Raw genomic sequence first — 18,270 nt, 5'->3', positions numbered from 1 at the left:
GAGACATAGATAGGCAGAATCATATGTTGCAACATAGTAGTGACAAAAGAGTTAACAGTAATCTTAGTATTCTGTGAGTGTCGAGAATCAGCTAATTTTACTTTACGTTTGAGTTTATGCTAGATTCCGGCTGTGATATCAAGGATAAAATAATTTATCAAGCAATTAACATCACCTCTGTAAAAGCTTTATTTCATATTATATTATGCAACAAGTGTGGTAAACGGCATTTGATTCACGAGTTTATTTGATACGAGCGGAGCGCAGCGGAGCAAGTGTTTAATAAACGAGTGACTTAAAAAGTTTACCGAAAGTGTTGCATACTATACTTTTTCTACGACCGTTAGTTTTTGGGTACAGTTTCGCAAAACAACACGAATATATTCAATGACAGACACCGAGGTTGCTAAGGCGTTGACCTGCCAACTCGAACTTGCCGTAGGTTGAGGGTTCGATTCTCACCGGGCGCCTTGGGTGTTGTGTGTGTAAAAAGTTGTTATCGGTCAATTTGCCTTCGCCGATGCCGGAAAGTGAGCCCCAATTAAGCCTAAAGAAAAAACATTCACTGACATGGCCGTCAGAATTGACAAACGTCACAATTCAAGGTGCGGGAAATATCTCTGAAAACATCCGATTGCTCCCAAACCTGCGCGGTAAAATCCCGGAAATGTCGGAAGTGGCTAGGATTCGTGGGAAAAGAAACGTTTCCCGCGCGTTAGATCGGTGCGTAATTAGGTACTTTACAGAAGTAGAAAAATAACATTTCGACGTGCAAACTGCAATAAAGCGGTGTCCGCACTATGTAGAACTCGAATCAAGACGCTACGAACAAAATGAAGTTGAAAGGACTCAAGTAGTGTAGACGTCTCGAGCGCGTTACGCAACATTTCAGCTGATGATGCAATCAGTCATTTATTTCTCATCAATTAAAGCGAAATTAAATTTGTTTTGAAGTCTACTCTTGTACAACTTATATTTGTTGGAATATATTTTATATATTGTGGGATGCAAGTGATCCTGAGTGTAGTTGTTTAATCTATGAATTAATGTAAGTGATGAATTGGAGCAATGTCAAACTATCTATTTAATAGAAATGTATTGGGATCACCCTGTATTGTGGGATACAACTGATCCCGAGTGTAAAAATAGAAACATCTGAAGACGACGATGTTTCTGGTTTACTACTGCTGCAATTGTTGTATCTTCAGTATTGCTCATAATAATTAATAGAATATATACTATAATTCCTAAGCTTGGCGATAGAATGTATGTGGACCAACAGGTCTGTACATACTGAGCGATTGTGGACGAAGTCAAAGCTAAACAGGAATGCGATTCATCGTTTGACGTAGTGTGGACACAGCTTAACATGGCATATAGCGATGGCAATCTTAGTTTTCTGTGGGTAACGGGAATCAGCTGCTTTTGAGTAAAACAGTTATCTGTTTAGACACTCATATTGTTCATCACGATAGATTCCTGCTGTAGTTATCACGGATTAAATAATTTATCAAGCACTTAATATCGACGCTATAAAGGCGTTATTTCAAATAACAATTCGAAAGGGCAGATTATATAATTAGCAGTTATCAAATTTATACAGACACAAAGTAAATAATATTGATAATTTTCGCGTCGTCTAGTGATAAGCTAAACCAGACTGAGCTGAAGTATATAAGGATGGGTTAGGTCAAGAGTAAGAGCAGTAATGGACAGTAAAGTGTCATCTAGTTAATGTAGCGCAATAAATTAAAATACGCGGTATTCGAAGCTATGTCTTCTGGGAAGAAGTGCCAGAATTGCGGTAGCTCGGAGATTGAAGTAGATCCCGCAAGGGGAGATGCGGTGTGTACTAACTGTGGGTCTGTCTTGGAAGACAGTATTATTGTATCGGAAATACAATTTGAAGAGGGGGCTCATGGGACAACGAGCGCCATTGGACAATTCGTCGCCGCAGATTCCAGCGGAGGCGCAACCAAATTTGGAGCCGCTTTTCATGTCGTCGGTCTACTCGAATCGAGGGAACTGACCCTCCGAAAAGCACGAGGTGGGATCACGCATCTAGGCAATCAGCTCAAGTTAAACCAGCATTGCATAGACACAGCTTGTAGCTTTTTCAAAATGGCGCTCTCAAAAAATTTGACCCGAGGAAGACGAAATACACATATCCACGCCGCCTGTGTTTATTTAACTTGTAGAACAGAAGGTACAGCACATTTGCTTATCGATATAAGTGATGTGTTGCAAATTTGTTGTTATGAATTGGGAAGGACATATTTAAAGTTGTCGCAGGCGCTATGCATCAACGTTCCTTCAGTTGATCCCTGTATTTATATCTTAAGGTTTGCATCGAAGTTAGATTTTGGGGACAAAACGCAGCAGGTAATACAATGATTATGTATATATATAATATGTCCAATTATGAAATTATTTTTTTTTACAATTTTTTCTCTCTGTACTTTAAAATTTCTTGTATATTTCAATTTCGCTAAGTCACTAATTTCAAAAAATTTAAATTCAAAAATTGTCTAAGTCGACGGTTTACGAGGTTTGTATTGTTTGTATGTTGTCGTATTAATTAATTAATTTCATAAGAATAAAGAATCTTCCCCTATTGTGCCGACTTAATTGAATATACTGTATACACTGTATTTTTGGATGCTTCTGAAATTATTTTTCTAAAATATTGTGAAAATCGAAATAATTAACCTTTCACCCATTTCAGGAAAAAATATAAAATGTTATTGCATACAGTATGTTTACAAAATTAGGCACATTTTTTAATATATGTGTTTGTAAATTAAACGTTAATTTTAAGTTGAATCTTCTGTATTTTATTGCGTCAATAAAAAGAACGATTCCTATGGCATAACAGTTTTGGTGTTAAAATAAAAAATCTAGAATAATGCAAATGCAATGCAAAGTATTTATCAAACAATTTATTTTCTTTATTAATCTAACTCGATCTATTAAAGTTATTTTATATTCATTCAACATGCAGTAAATTCAATGAGCTCTATCCAAATTTGACGCCTATAAATAAAAAGCAGTTGAGAAATAGCGTAAAGCTTTATAAACTATAATTTACTATAACTTTTATGCAAACAATATTTGATTTAAATACACATCAATAGAGCGAAATTTAAGACAAATAAATTATTAATTTTTTTTCAACCCGACGACCCGCCTCAGATTTCGATAAATATCAAAAAGATCTAAACTTTTTAAAAAGAACTATTTGGACTGACCGGTGAGATTTTACATTAACAAATCGTTTGAATATGAATTCGCGTTATCAAAATAACATAAAATTTCTTAATAAATTACGTGTCAAATACTATTTTATTTGTTAAAATATATGGCGATGGCCTACTACTAAGACAGTTATATTTGCATTATTCTATTTTCTCTGTTATAATACTTTTAGCTCAAGAATGGAATCGTTCTTTTTATTGCTACAATAAAATAGAGTCGGTTCCACTTACAATTCGCGTATAAATTTCTTTTTCATATTTTGTATAATGTGGTTTTGTAATTGAACACTCTGTATGAGATAGCTTTAATCTTTTGCCATAATATGCAACAGCAGACTATTGACAAGGCGTAAATAAAATTTCAGATTTTTATCTAAAACGGTTGACAGATAGTCAAATTTTCTAAAAAATCATTTTTATCTCAAAAAAAACTCAAGGGAGCTCTCTGTTGCATGCAAAGTTTTAGAATTTTTCATAGCTGCTAATAATGTCATGTGATTCCATTAAAAAAAAGTAATTTGGGTGTTGTCGGAGCAGATGTTGCAGTGCCCCAAATATTTCAAAAATAGAGATCATTACCTCCTATTGCCCCCACCACAATTTTTCAAAGCCTATTCACCATATACGAATAGAAAGAAATAGACAATGACTTTTATGTAGTAATGCTTAAAGTTGAAAGAAATGATTATATTCTGAACCCAAAAATACTATTGACTGGTGAGATTTTATCGTGTTTGATTTTCAATTCAACCAGAATACAGAGGGCGCAATAAATATTGTGCAGCAAAGTATAAAAGTAAACTTCTGGGTTCTGAGTTCATTTATACATAATATTCAATATCCATTCTGTGATAAGACTGCATATTGTTAAATACTAATTAATTAATGGTTTATTAATAAAAAAGATTTATACATTATAATAGACGGAACAATAGACTTGTATAATGCAAATATTTCCAGTGTTGTCAGATTCAAAAATTTTTTTTACCAGAACGAAATATCGATTTCGCTAACTCCTCTGTATAATAATTTCAGGTGGCAAATACTGCGCTCCGATTGGTCCAGAGAATGAAACGCGATTCTATTCATTCGGGACGAAGGCCGTCGGGTCTGTGCGGCGCCGCCCTACTAATAGCAGCTCGACTGCACGAGTTCAGCCGAACCCTGGGGGACGTTTTGAAAGTAGTGAAAGTACATGAGTCTACGATGAGGCGAAGACTCATAGAGTTCGGAGACACGCCCAGCAGCACTCTGACCTTGGAAGAATTCATGACGGTCGATTTAGAGGAGGAACAAGACCCACCCTCGTTCAAAGCGGCCCGTAAAAAAGACAAAGAGAGGCTGCAGAAACTGATGGAAGAGGAAGCTGACACTTTGACCGAATTGCAGAAACAGATAGAGACGCAGCTGGACATCAATCGCAAGAGGCGTAGGAGAAACGGCAAATTGTCGTTGAAAATAGAGGACTCGGAAGCGGAAAAATTCGCGGAAGAATCCACCATGCATGTTATAAATAAGATAATCGAAGAAGCGGTCGACGATCCCACTGCCGCGGATGAGGTTAAGGCCTTGGGTCCGAATATAGCCGGTATGGGGCTGGCGAATTCGTTGGAAGACACGAGCAACGCCCCTCAGCCAGAGAAGGTGGTGTTTAATCTCGATTTCGAAGACCTGGATGACGAGGAACTGGACTCTTACATAATGTCAGAGCAGGAGTACAGGAGCAAGAACGGCCTGTGGACGAAACTGAACGCCGACTATTTGGAGAAACAGAAAGCGAAGGCGGAGCAGGCGAAACGCGAAGCAGAGGAAGGGAAACCGGAGAAGAAACGGAAACGGCCGAACAGGAAAAAAATCGGGCCTGCAAATTCCGCGGGCGAGGCGATAGAGAAGATCATCCAGGAGAAGAAGATATCGTCTAAAATTAACTACGACGTATTGAAGAGTTTAAATTCCGTGACGTCGGGCGAAACGAGGCAAGCGGAAGATAATATGGAGAAGAAATTCACTGAGCCCAGTCCAAAGAAGCACAGGGGTAATAAAAGACTTGACTCGGGTTTGGGGCTGCCGTTCGCGGAGCGTAAGGAAGACAAGAAAGAAGAAGAGAAAATGAATGTAGAGCCTGAAGAGGAAGAGGAAGAGTTGGATGAATATTACGAAGAGGAGCCGGCACAGAAAGAGTCGACGATGGGAGTCCTGGAAATGTTGAAGCAGCATCGGGAGGACGAGGCGGGCGATGATGATTACGAGTACGGGTATTACGAAGAGGACTACTAATCCAGGTGGTGCGCGAATGATATAACTTTTTTCTGTAAGTTTTTATTTCCTTCTCTCCTCTTATAAGACTGTATTTTGAGATCTTCCGAATTTTTGCGCCCTATACCTTGCCTTTAAATTCATTGTTGTAGATATGTTTAAATTATTATTAGTTGTAAATCTCTTTTTAATAATAAACGCATTTTCATGACCATTTTATTCCTTGGGACGAGCCGCATCAAAATAAAACTATAACGGAGTATTTTTAAATTTGAATCGAAGTCGGCGATCAATCCTGCAAATGGTCGGGAATATGGTTTCAACAAAAAAGATAGTAAATTCTGATGCCCTGTCTGTTGATATAACTAACACTTAGCGAGAGGGCAGCGGATTCGTCTATTGAAAGTAATTTGTGATAGTTTACACTAATTCTACCAAGATATTCTTGGAGACCAACCTATTTTTATATCTTCAAAACCAGTATGGGAGTGGAGATATTTACCATACCATCTATAAAAGAAAAGAAAAAAAAGCAAAATATAGAAAGCAACTTTTAGGAATAAAATTATGGATCTAAAACCTTATATTGTTTTTTATGGATTTCAATCCACATTGAATAGATTTTTTCTTCTAACTTGGGCAGTTATTAGATCTACACTTTCCTCTAAGTTATAAACAAGAATAAAAATATGGAAATACAGTCACAATCACCTAGATACCCTGTGTTTCCGATGATCACGCCAAACAAAAAAAAAGTAAATCTTACGGCCCTTGCTCAACTAAAACAAGAATATGTCAACAAATATTTATTTCATTTAAACAAAATACAAAAACATTAGACAAATCGGAAGGATAAAACATTCGTCGCTTCTCGATCTTTTTAACGGAACAGTATTACGCTTAACTTAAACACAACTTTGGACAACGCTAACCAACGGGATGACACTTAACTTGAACATAACTTTGACTATATCACAAAACTCAACGCTCGAACCGCCTTTCTAGTCTACTTTAAACGCGTGAAGTATCGTGTCGACCTCCTTCAAAATTGCCTGCCACGCCTCGCCAACCGCACCGGTGTCACCGTCCACTCGGGTCAACTGACCAATCAGGAAGTCGTAAGTGTGTTTCATAGCCTGTTTGCACCGCGCGAGCATCTCCGCTTGGCTGAAATCCGAATGTTAACCAGATAAAGAAAAAAGCTGCTTCACGTCCGCTCACCTCTTGTCGCACGTGCACGTCACGTGGCTGTCGTTTACGCCGATCACCGCCATTTCTTCAGAGGCTCGTTCCTCGTCACCTAACTGCAAATAGAAAATAATTGGGCTGATGCCATACCCTGACACAAGGATATTATAGAGACTACATTCTACATAACAATGGCGGTTTTAGTAGTATATATATAAGAGGCTGGTTATTAAAGTATTATAGTCATACTTAGAGGAAATAACTAGAACTCTGGAGAGAAGCTGAAGAAAAACTGTTAAAGACAACAACAGAGAAACTCGGTCACAAAAAGAAGGTGGGTAAGAAGGGATGGATGACAGAAGAAATCATGAATCTAATGCAAAAACGGCGTAAATATCAAAACAAAAATAATGGAGCATACAGAAGACTACATGCACAGATACGATCAGAAATAAGAAAAGCTAGGAGAAACTGGGTACAGAGAGAATGCGAAGAAATTGAGGCCTTACAACAATTACATGAATCTCTGGAAGAACACAAAAAATTGAAAGATGTCACGCAAAGTGACCAATTAGTCAATGAAAGAAATGAAATCATAATGGAAGAGGAAGGCAAAAAGCAATTGTGGACTACTTACATTGACAAATTATTCGCCGTCGACTCACGAGAAGAACTCGCAAAATTATCCCAACACCATGAGGAAATAAAGAAAGTAATTAGAACTGCTAAGAAGAACAAGGCACCAGGGACAGGCGGCATACCAGCGGAAATATGGAAGTTATTGGACGATGAAAGCATTTTACTTCTACAAAGAGTATTCAATTATATCTATAACACAGGGCAAATTCTTGAAAGCTGGCACAGTTCAACCTTCATCCCCTTTCCAAAGAAATGCAATGCACGCCACTTTAATGACCATAGGCTAATAAGTATAATGATAAGTATAATACTTTTAAGATATTCCTGAAAATATTACATAGCAGAATGTATAAAAAATGTGAGCGTAATGTAAGTGTAAATCAGTGCGGGTTTAAAGCTGGAATGGGCAACAGAGAAGCACTGTTCAGCATACAAGTACTAACACATTGGTTATGAAAAGGCCTTTGACCGAGTACATGGAAAACCCAGTGAAATATTATGAGAAACAGACTTAGATGAAAAAGACATCAGATGTATAGAAAACTTAAACCAGTAGCAAAGAGTACATATAAAAACACAAAAAATCATAACCGAAGACATCCATATATGTAGAAGCGTGAGACATTGATGTGTACTCTCACCACTATTATCCAATATCTACTCGGAAGAGATTTTTAATGAAACGTTTGGAAACTCCAAACAAGGAATAAATGTTAATGAAATCCCAATATTGAACCTGAGATACGCGGATGACTCCCTACTTGCAAACAACATGTATGAGTTACAAGACATGCACACCTTACTGGCCAAAACATCAATTCCAAGAAAACTGATGATCATTTGCTGAGACAACAAATAAATGCTAACTCAACACTCAGCACGTGCAACATTTATTAAGTTTAGAAACATACTGAGCTGCAGAGTACCAAATGAAGAAGTACTCAACGGGATGCAGAAGAAGAGAGAATTGTTTGGTACCATTAAAAAAGGAAAACCTCCCACTTGGGAGACATAATTTGAAATGAAAAATATAACATCCTACAGCTCATACTCGAAGGAAAGATAGAAGGCAAGTGGGGAATGGACGGGGAATTAGACAATGGACGGGTCTGAAGATAGAGAGATAGGAGAGCTCATAAACACAGCAAGAGACAAAGACAGATTCCAACATGTGGTCGCTAACATCCAGTGAATGGATTGGCATCTAAAGAAGAAGGAGAGGAGGAAATAAATCATTAGACATTTCTGTAATGAAGTACATAAATATTCAAGTAGATGTGTTGCTTTATTGGCGTATTATAGCGCATCACCCTGAGCTGTATCTTACCACAACCGTGTATTGTGCGCTCTGGTCTTAGCCTTACCGTTTTTATATACACGTCTTTGTTGCTGAACAGCAGGACGCTGACCGTCGGTATGAGGCTACATTCCCGCACTAAGGTGGTTTTTCGGAAGTTCGATCGGGTCTCGTTGATATACACTAAATACTTGGATGGAAACGCGTGTCTCTTGAAGTTCACGCTCTCCGAGCCAATGGTAGCCTTGTGATTATTTCTAAAGCAAACGAAAATAGAGCTGATCCCATCGTCTAGGAGCTTCAGAAAAAACACGGTTAAAGACACAAACCTGCTCCGTATTGCTTGGCTTCACGAAATTTTAAATCTATTTTTTCAAATTTTGAATGTGTGAATAATCGTGTTTCTTTGAATCTATTAATAATCATAGCCTTTAAAGGTTGCAAAATGTCAATTATTTAACAGCTTTTTTTGCAGGAAAACAAATACACATCTCATAAAAAATTCGCTCACTTTGTAATCAAACGGTTGGTATTGGTTTTAAGTCTGCTTTTGCTGACGTCCCAGTTGCGATGCTGCAGAACCGTGCCGACACCCGAATACAAGACGGACAGCACGAGGGCGTCGTTGTCCGAAAGGTCGTCTGCTATCGGCATCGCCTCGTACAGGCCGTTGTACAGGTAATCAAAATGAACGGCCCTTAATTCTGAAAAAAAGCACCGCGCTTTCCGTCACACCCTCCGAATAAAACCACACTTTTTGATAATTAACTCATATTCGCTAAATATCTTTACGTTTACTTAAGACAACTAGAATCGACGGACATATAGGTTCATTTGAACTACCACAATTTTGAAAATCAGAATATGGTTCCCCGAGTTCCAAAACAAATATTTCTTGTCTTTTGATATTATAAAAAAACAAAAATATCAAAAAATATTTAAAAAAAAACGAAAAATATTGAGAGTAACTAAAGGTTCGTCAAATTACTTCTCCGACACCCTCTTATCAACCAAATTTTAATTTCCTCTTGTTCTTCGCGAACTTTAGATCTGATAAGATTCCCACATTATCGGTGTTGCCAATTTTCCTAAAAATAAAGCGAACGCGAGGACATAATGGTACGGACCGACTTACTTGCAATGTATTCGAGCCTCTGGGATGCCAAATTAAAACGTGAGCAGAACCTCTCCACCGTGACGTCGTCCGTTTCTTCGACCAGCTCAAGCCACTTTTCGAGGAGCCTCATCATCGCCAAATGGTCACTGGTTTTGCTGAACTGTTTTTTAACGGCTTGGACGGTACCCTTGTCGGTCAGCGTCGATGCGAAGATGTCGACGTCCGACGAGAAAAGCGTCACTACGTCGACAATCGGCGTGACGCATTTGTATACCACCGAATTTACCATCGTCTGAAAATTTCCCGTTATCGCCCAGGAACGCTGGCGGCTGCTACGTCATTCGTCGATGACGTTATATCCGAATGACGAACAACAAATGACAGCAGCCGACACATTTAAGTTTTAAGAGTTCCCTACATTAATTTATTGACTTAAGAGTCTCCCAGTACAGTTTATTTAATGAGGGGAGTGTTACAAGTTTATATACACTTACTGAAAATCCGTATTAACAATTGCAAGCAAAAATTTAGGTTTACTGAGAATTAGATTTGAGAGTTTCACCTTAAAAATTGAGAAACCCGATTACCAGCTACGGATTATATTTAACTAGAATGATCCGTAGTTTCGGGAAATAACTTAGTTCATGAACCTCGATTGGGCTTAAAAGTTGCTGATATTGATTTATTTAATTAAAATTAAATTAAGATTAATAGAGTCAAGCATGAATTTATTTAATGAGATTCAGGATTAAAGGTTTCGATAATTAATTATCCTAATGAGAATCGGCAGTAAAAGCTTCAGGAATTAATGTATTTAATGTAAGTCAACCACGATTAAGAATTCCACGCATTAATCTACATATTGATAATCTGGTATAAGAGTTTTGAGGTCATTGGTTAGTGCAAAATATTCTCTTTTTAAAATCTTCATTAATCAATATTTGAGATATGAAGCACTCATAACTCTTATCTTTTTCGATAACATTTACTTTTTAGCATATTATTTTTAAATTTGTGATATCAAACCGGTTCAAATGGCGCAAAAAACTTGAACATTGGAATTTTGGAACTCGTTTTTTAACAAGGATATCCGTAAATATCTATTTACAAAAATATATTTAAAAAAATTCTTGACAAAGTCACAAAGTGATATAAAAGTTGCTTCGAATTATCTAAAACATAAGAAATGTCCAATTCTAAAAAAAAAAAATCGCGGAAAATTACAAATTTTGAATAGGTATTTTCTTTAAAAACAAAACAATTTGGAATTTCTCGCAAAAAAAAGTATATTCAAAATTGAACGAAATATGCGGGGTTTCAATAGAGCCTTAAAACGTCGGCTTTGACAGTAGATCTAACGGCTGCTTATGACACAATCGTGAGGTAGCGACTGCTGTACAAATTCCTAAGAGTTATACCCAAAAAGGAACTAACTCCGCTGCCGAACAACATGCTGATCGAATAAATATTCCAAGTGGTTATGAATAACAATATCAGTAGGATTACCATTTGATCCTTAAACCAATGCTCTGTGATATTTATATCTTGGAAATATCTGAAACCATATAGAAGAAATTCGCTTACGCCGATGAAATCGTTCTAGCGGTTAAGCAAACACCTATTTACAGATACACAATTGAACCACACTATGGGCAGAATTACAGGGTAGATGAAATTCACACCGACATACTGGGTTCCGATACTTAGTCATATTGCCCCACCCTATCTTAGAAGACAACAAGAAGTCCTAATCCACTAATATTGAAAGATAATGGCGGATCAAAACTACCAATTTATGAAGACATTGAGAATATAATGTCAGTTCAATTCAAATCCAGAGGATCACAACTCAGGACTGCAATAGAACGATTTGGAAAACTGCCAACAGAATACGTATTGGCCGTGGTAGAAGTGCGGAAATGTTATAGAAGCTGGGGAAGAAAAATCTAATAAACTATTAACCGCATACCGCAAGAATCGATCATATCTAGGAGAAATGGTCACCTTAATTTCTTTTGTATCAGCCTCAAATGGATGGTGCGGATTTGGCGCCATGAATTATGTGGGAGCGGATGGGGTTGAGGATAGGTAGGTTGGTGCCCAGAGGGTGGATCGAATGGCCTTGAGCGGACCAGTTTCCGCTAATATGAACCTTAAATTTTCTTATGGCAATTTACATGTAAAAACGGTCGAAATTGCTGTTGAATTGTCATGACTATTCTACTTCCATGTATCATTATACTGTATCCATAAATGTGGCTATCAATTAACCCTAACCAAGTCCGTACTCCTAGTTTTTGTAGAAAACTTTAGTAGCGTAGCGTAACCAAGTCCGTATCCTAGTTTTTGTAGAAAACTTTAGTTAGCGTAGCGAAATTTTGAAACACTTATTGGTGGTTTAGACTTAAAATCTTTCCAAATGCAACAAAAAGTGAAGAGTTAATGCTAATGGTCAGTTTTTTTCAGACATGCTGGGTGCCTCTTCTATACAAGATCACTGACCTTTGCCAGCTTGGGTTCCAGCTGGAAGTGAACGAGAGTGCGTCCCAACGGTGTCAGATTTTCGTCGGCGTCGAGCAGCTCCATGTCTTTAAGCTCGCGGACGGCCTGCACTACCGCAGACGTTTCGGGCGGGGTCGGCAGCTCATTCATAAACTCCACCGCGTCCCTATTACCCGGGAACGTTTTCGAATCCAGGACGATTTTCGTCAGCGACGTGCCCAAAATGTCCGGTAACTTGTAGTCCCGGAACGTGTCGAACTTCGACCGCGGATACATGTGGTATGACTCGCCGGGACGGCACCTACCCGCCCTCCCGGACCGTTGGGTCACGTTCGCCTTCGCGATCCAATATTGGTCCATTACGTTTATCCCTGAAACGTAACATTGGTAGGGAAGAGTGTCCGAACAGAAGAAGAAAGAGCCAAGGTTCAAACATCTATAGCGAGCTATATGCTTCGGCAATTCACCAACAGAAGACATTAAATCAAAAGCAAAATTAAAGCAACAAAACATAACAGATTTAAAAAAAAACATACAAAATAAATCTTTTTGTGTATGTATGTAATAACCCTTTTCTACATTTCATGTTTAATGAAATCTCCATTATGTGAGGTTTTAATTAGTTCATATAATCGCGAGTCTGCTGTATGAAATACCAAAACTGCTTTATTCATTTTCGAATGTTCATTGACAGTTGCGAATGTACATATATATAAAGTTTTAAGGAGGTACACAAATTATTGTCGGCCATATTTTAGCAGATAGTTAAATAAACTTGAACAATGTGTCAAATATCACGATCCTTTATATATTGACTGAATAAATCACTTCAGTAAGTCTCTTCATTCATGGACGTTTTTATTGTTTTGTTTGTTTTTTATATAGCACTTCGGAATTAAGTTGCATTCATGATTGGTCTTGTTTTTGTTTACTCTTCAAAAGTGTGTCGAGTACAGAGAACAAACTCAAAATAATAATAAAGTGTGAATAATTATTGAATATTATGTCAAAAAAATAGTAAGCGGGCGGTCCTTTCAATTCATTATTTTTTTGTTCAGATTTTTTCCTTTGGTTAGTGAGTGACAAGTATTTTTTTTATATAATCTTGGGATTTAAAAGCCCTTCCAACAATCTCAAAACTGAACAAAAAAATAATGACGCACGTAAATAAATGAATAAATAAAATCAAAGTATGTGTACACTTTTTTAATTTTGAAGATTTCCTAAAACTTTCTTAAATACCACTCTGTAGGCACTTTAATTAATGAGCAAACAAAAATAAGGAACGAATAAATATCAATTAAAGAAAAGAAAGCTGCCGGAAATTAAATACAAATTCATTTCAAATAAAAGTGTCATTTAAAAAAAAATACCTCGTTCTGAGTCGAAAACTTTGTTCTTAAATATTCCGCTGTCCACCACGTAGACCACATCGTCGATGGTGATCGAAGTCTCGGCGATGTTGGTCGACAGGATTACTTTACGTATCCCGGGCGGTGGTTTCCGGAATATCCTCATTTGCTCCGTGTTCTTTAGCTTCGAGTGCAAGCAGTAGACGGCCATGTCGTTTCGTCGGGGCAGCAGCGCCTGGACCTTCGTTATATCTTCCCAGCCCGGCAAAAATACCAAGATGGCGCCTTCCTTTTTCGTTTGGTGAATGTGATGTACCACCTTAAAAACCAAACGTCCACTTTTCCCCATTATTTAATTAAATTTTCGACGCGTTGCTGACGATTTAAAGAAAAAAATCCAAAATGAAAATTTATTGCCAATTTATGCGGGGCACATTAATATTTTCTGATTCCCAATCGGGATTTTCTTATTTTTACTAACATTTATGGAACAATGTGACATTTCGAGTTGTTTAAAACAAGTGATAATAATAATCATACATATAATAATCAAAAGAATTAACAGAAAAGTAAAAAGTATAAAACTAGGAAGAATAACCTGGAATCCATCAACTTTATCTTAGATAAACTTGACAAGGCACATCAAGCTCTAGATTCTTTCATGTGAATTTTCGAATGAATTTCTCAGTTCTTTTTATTTTATTTTTTTTTTTAATAAAAACAAAATTCCCGTACTTTTACATTAATTTAATAATTAAGTAAAGCGCCACCTCAACAACAGTCTCACCGGGTAAGCAAGTAGTAGTAGTAGCCAAAAAAAAATGCAGGCTGTCTTTTATTGTTATTACAATTTTTTCAAATATTTTAAAGAAAAATTTCCAACGGCGATTTCTCAAGATTCTTGAATAAACATCGGCCCGTTTTTGAGATGAGTCGTGTCGAGAATTATTTTTTTTACCTTGCAGGTGATGCCCCTTGCAATAAAATGCCGTTCTTGAGAAAAAACAAAGCTTCTGCAGAGCGATGTTCATATTAAAAAATACTTTGTATACTACTAAACAGCAAAACTTTCAACTGATATGGCATTTCCTTACCTTTGCGATGTCTTCGTGACAAACGTTCGGATACTCGGACTCGCACATTTTCAACGTCATAGAGACGTCCAACGGACAATTGTCCAAAAACTGCTGCGTCACCGGGTAAGTGAAGCCGGGCACATTCAAAACGGCCGCGCCTTCGTAGTACCGCTGGAACTCGTCGGTGTCGATGGTGGCGCTCATGATGATGAGTTTAAATTTCGCGTTTGCTTTGAGCGCGATCTTCAAAAGGCTCATCAGCAGATCGATGTTGACGTCACGCTCGTGAGCCTCGTCCAGGATGACGTGTGTGAATTTACGCAAGTAAGGGTCCGACTGTAGGTGTCGGATCAAAATTCCGGACGTGCAGTATAAAATCCTGCCCGTGTGGGAGTTAAAGTCGTTTTGGAAGCGCACTTGGTAACCCACTATACGACCGACCTTAAATTTGGAATCAAACGGAATGCAACGTCACCGAAATAGACAAGCGCTCATACTATGGTGTAAATTATAACCTGTTTGTAATGATGTCATTTTTGTTTATCTTTGTCTTTGCTGTCAATCAGCACTGCGAATTTTCCAGAAAAGTGAGGCAAATTTTAAAATACAAAACGACTGCTACCAATGAGGATACTTGTCTTTTTCTTGCTTATTTATAATGATAGAAGAATGGGTGTTCTCATTTATTAATTATGAGAAAATGATTTATTTTTCAGCAGTATTAAATAAATAAAATAAAACTAAAAATAAAGAATACCAAAAAAATGAATTATTTTTTATTTCCATTCGCATAAATATAAATATAAACCAAAATCCGACCATGTAATCTTTAAATGCTTTATTTACCCAAAAAAATAAAATTATTAGTAGGTATTCCACATACGGAAGATTGTCGCCGTCAAAATATATCACAACCACTTAGTTCAAAGACCGATAAACAATTGAAATAATTTCACAAAATTATCGTTAATAAACAATTTTACCGAAGTAGTAGAAAAATTGAAAAATAATATCAAAATTATCTTTAAACAGTTATCTGCCATTAGTAGTAACGTATATGACAAAGAAAAGACCACCCATTTTCCTCTATATAAAATGTGCCCTACAAAATGCCAAAAAATCTTACAAAAAACGGTTAATTTCAATTAATTAATGAGAATAAAACCAATAAAAAAGAACATTTTTAAAAATGTGAAAACAGACAATAAATGAAAACGAGCGACAAGTTAGATATATATGTAGCTAAAAAAGCACAAACGCCTGACGTGTATTAACCGCATGTGACTCCATCATAGATTTAGCCACTCAGGGGTGTTTCAATCACGTGACCAGCTAAAGAAAGGTTAGTTTTTTAGAATTGGTTATTTCATAGACATGTCAATGCGAATGGCTCCTAAAACGCGTAATCTACATCTTTCACCTCATGATCAAATATTTTAAAAGCGCCCGCCCCAGTGCGGAAAAAAAAGAAGGCTCACCGCATCATCCCTTTCCGCCGCGACCCGCTCGGCCAAAGAAATGGCGGCAATTTTGCGTGGTTGGGCCACAGCTATACGACAATGTGTATTGTCGGGGTACACCTCCCTGGCCCAATGTTCCAGAACATATTGGGGAATTCTAGTGCTCTTGCCACACCCTGGTTCCCCTTTTATTATAATCACGCTGTTATCGCGCATCAGGTCCATGAAGCTTTCCCTGAAAACGAAAATGGATTTTTACAGAAATTCCGGGTTAGCTTTTTTGACATGCTAGAATATTCCCTGACCAACAATTTTGGTGCTTAAACAATTTAATATGTATTTAAAATGGATGCTCTCTGCCATTGAATCAATTTAGAAACTTAAAATTTAAAAACTTTTAGTTTTTAAGTTCAGCAACATTGAATCTATCTCGAGCAAAGCTTATATGTTGCTTTAATATATGGAAAAGTTTTTAAAAGTATATATATACTCTAACCTGAAGCTATCAGCAGAAATTAATTAATCACTATCAATCACACTTGCATACACAATTAGACCAAATAAAACTTACTTGTATCTTGCAATAGGCAAATCCACCTTCTCTCTGGATAAATACTCCTTCAACCCCATAAAACGCTGTTTGTGGCTACCCGCAATATCAAGATTGTCTTCAGTGGAGCTAATTTTCCTAATTTCAGGCTCAACCACCTCTGTATCTTTAATGCGTGGCAAAATTCTCTCTGTATAGATATCTATAATATTCTGCATGTTGGGCAACACGTTGGACAAATCTAGCACTTCGTGAGTCTCCCTAATAATTCTCTTCACATCTTCCTTGGAGTATACTATGGGCATCCCATCTTCTGTAATCCTTTTTTCATCTTTCAGGAATTGCAAGGTCCGTAAGGCAGCATGTGTAGATGCAGTTTGTTTCGTTTTGCCAGTAGCACATACTCTGCATTCTGTAGGCCACTTTACTGGGTAAGTGCAAAGCCACACCCCTTTCTCCTTGACAGCTTTGTAGATGGGAGAGGGTTTCAGGGACTTATCCTTCCTTTGTTCTGTAACTATCTGATAGAAGTTATTTAAAGTCTGCTTGGGATTGGGGAATTTTTGGTGAAGTTCTTGAATGGTGGGAGTATTTACATAAACAAGATCATTTTTTCTTGTTTCATTTACAGGTTGAATTTTTTCTTCATTAATTGCATTTGTGGTCATGTGCCTATTTTGCATAAGTTTAATTCTTAAATTACTATTTAACAAAGTTTTGCTAGCCTTATCCAGATCACCCTTGATATCCTACAATAATTGTAGTTATTGCATAAACAAAAAATGGAAATTAGTAAATATTAATTTAATTATTTTGATAAAGTAAAAACAATAAATAATTATTTACAATCTTGTACTGAAAATAAAAGTTATCTTTAAAAAACTCACCTGCTTGTAGCCTTTAAGTCTGTCATTTACAGAAAGCTTGAACAAACTTTTAGGTTTCTTCTGCCTGAGTCTGCTACTTACAACTCTACCAATTTTTTTCTGAGGCACTTTTAAATTTGTAATCGTTTCCTCATGACTTATTAAATTCTGAGATTTTTCGAGCCACAACAGTGCGGCCAATCTGCTATTGTGCTCTGCGGTTCGTTTAGTAACTCCTAAACCTTTAAATGTAAGTTCTTCTTTCAGAGACAGCTTCAGCAGGCAAGTCCATAAACGCGAGTAATGAAATTCCATATTAATAGTGTTGATAGGATGGACTCTCGTTTTCAAAATATTTTCCATTTTTGCAGAAATGTTCTGTGTGTTGCCATAGCTCTTATACATTTCGGATATCTTGATATTCTTTCCGCAAACGTCCGTAAACATTAAGATTTTATTTTGTGCCATTATTCTAATTGTTCTAACACAACCTTGTAGTATCAAGCATCCACCCGTCAATAACAAACCGCGTATGTGCTTTCTGAACATTTTAAATAGCAAAAAAAAATTAAGCGGAAAAAGCACACACAAAAATTTAAATAGTTTGGTTAGTCACATAGAATTTAAATCGGTTATTGTACTTGGTTTCCATCGGGGTTATGTTGCTAACTTAATTTTGAAGATGACAGATACTTATGCAGGACAAAAAAGTA

General features: G+C 37.0%; 2 protein-coding genes across 4 annotated transcripts; one reads left to right on the top strand and one right to left on the bottom strand.

Moving 5' to 3' along the window:
• Nucleotides 1–61: 61 nt before the first annotated feature.
• Nucleotides 62–9,242, top strand: LOC132697145 (transcription factor IIIB 90 kDa subunit). 3 transcript variants are annotated; one of them, XM_060662447.1, is made up of 3 exons: nucleotides 62–2,382; nucleotides 4,290–5,565; nucleotides 9,110–9,242. In XM_060662447.1, exons 1-2 carry the CDS (start codon nucleotides 1,774–1,776, stop codon nucleotides 5,529–5,531), a joined length of 1,851 nt encoding a protein of 616 aa, XP_060518430.1. In that variant the 5' UTR covers nucleotides 62–1,773; the 3' UTR covers nucleotides 5,532–5,565; nucleotides 9,110–9,242. The 3 variants fall into 3 exon arrangements, with proteins under 3 accessions (XP_060518430.1, XP_060518438.1, XP_060518423.1); XM_060662455.1 differs by having other exon boundaries at nucleotides 9,098–9,121; XM_060662440.1 differs by lacking the exon at nucleotides 9,110–9,242 and having other exon boundaries at nucleotides 4,290–5,722.
• LOC132697133 (ATP-dependent RNA helicase DHX30-like) lies at nucleotides 6,296–18,202 on the bottom strand. Its single transcript, XM_060662429.1, has 11 exons — nucleotides 17,579–18,202; nucleotides 16,713–17,440; nucleotides 16,160–16,376; nucleotides 14,700–15,122; nucleotides 13,627–13,924; nucleotides 12,254–12,624; nucleotides 9,770–10,043; nucleotides 9,146–9,338; nucleotides 8,702–8,891; nucleotides 6,732–6,814; nucleotides 6,296–6,677 (listed from the first exon to the last, which is right to left on the bottom strand). Exons 1-11 carry the CDS (start codon nucleotides 18,104–18,106, stop codon nucleotides 6,512–6,514), a joined length of 3,471 nt encoding a protein of 1,156 aa, XP_060518412.1. The 5' UTR covers nucleotides 18,107–18,202; the 3' UTR covers nucleotides 6,296–6,511.
• Nucleotides 18,203–18,270: the final 68 nt, after the last annotated feature.

Source organism: Cylas formicarius, unplaced genomic scaffold, assembly GCF_029955315.1.
Source record: "Cylas formicarius isolate icCylForm1 unplaced genomic scaffold, icCylForm1.1 PGA_scaffold_10__41_contigs__length_53128322, whole genome shotgun sequence".
NCBI lineage: Eukaryota > Metazoa > Arthropoda > Insecta > Coleoptera > Brentidae > Cylas > Cylas formicarius.
Note: the sequence above shows the minus strand (reverse complement) of the source record. Positions and strands in the feature narration are given on the sequence as shown.

Bases quoted from the DNA above. Each gene is read 5' to 3' on its own strand.
- LOC132697145 (XM_060662447.1), top strand. From the start codon at position 1,774: ATGTCTTCTGGGAAGAAGTGCCAGAATTGCGGTAGCTCGGAGATTGAA. The intron at 2,383-4,289 runs GTAATACAATGA...TAATAATTTCAG, and splicing joins TTGGGGACAAAACGCAGCAG to GTGGCAAATACTGCGCTCCG.
- LOC132697133 (XM_060662429.1), bottom strand. From the start codon at position 18,106: ATGTTCAGAAAGCACATACGCGGTTTGTTATTGACGGGTGGATGCTTG. The intron at 10,044-12,253 runs GTCAGTGATCTT...GGAAATTTTCAG, and splicing joins TGGAACCCAAGCTGGCAAAG to ACGATGGTAAATTCGGTGGT. The intron at 6,678-6,731 runs GTGAGCGGACGT...TTCGGATTTCAG, and splicing joins ACGTGCACGTGCGACAAGAG to CCAAGCGGAGATGCTCGCGC.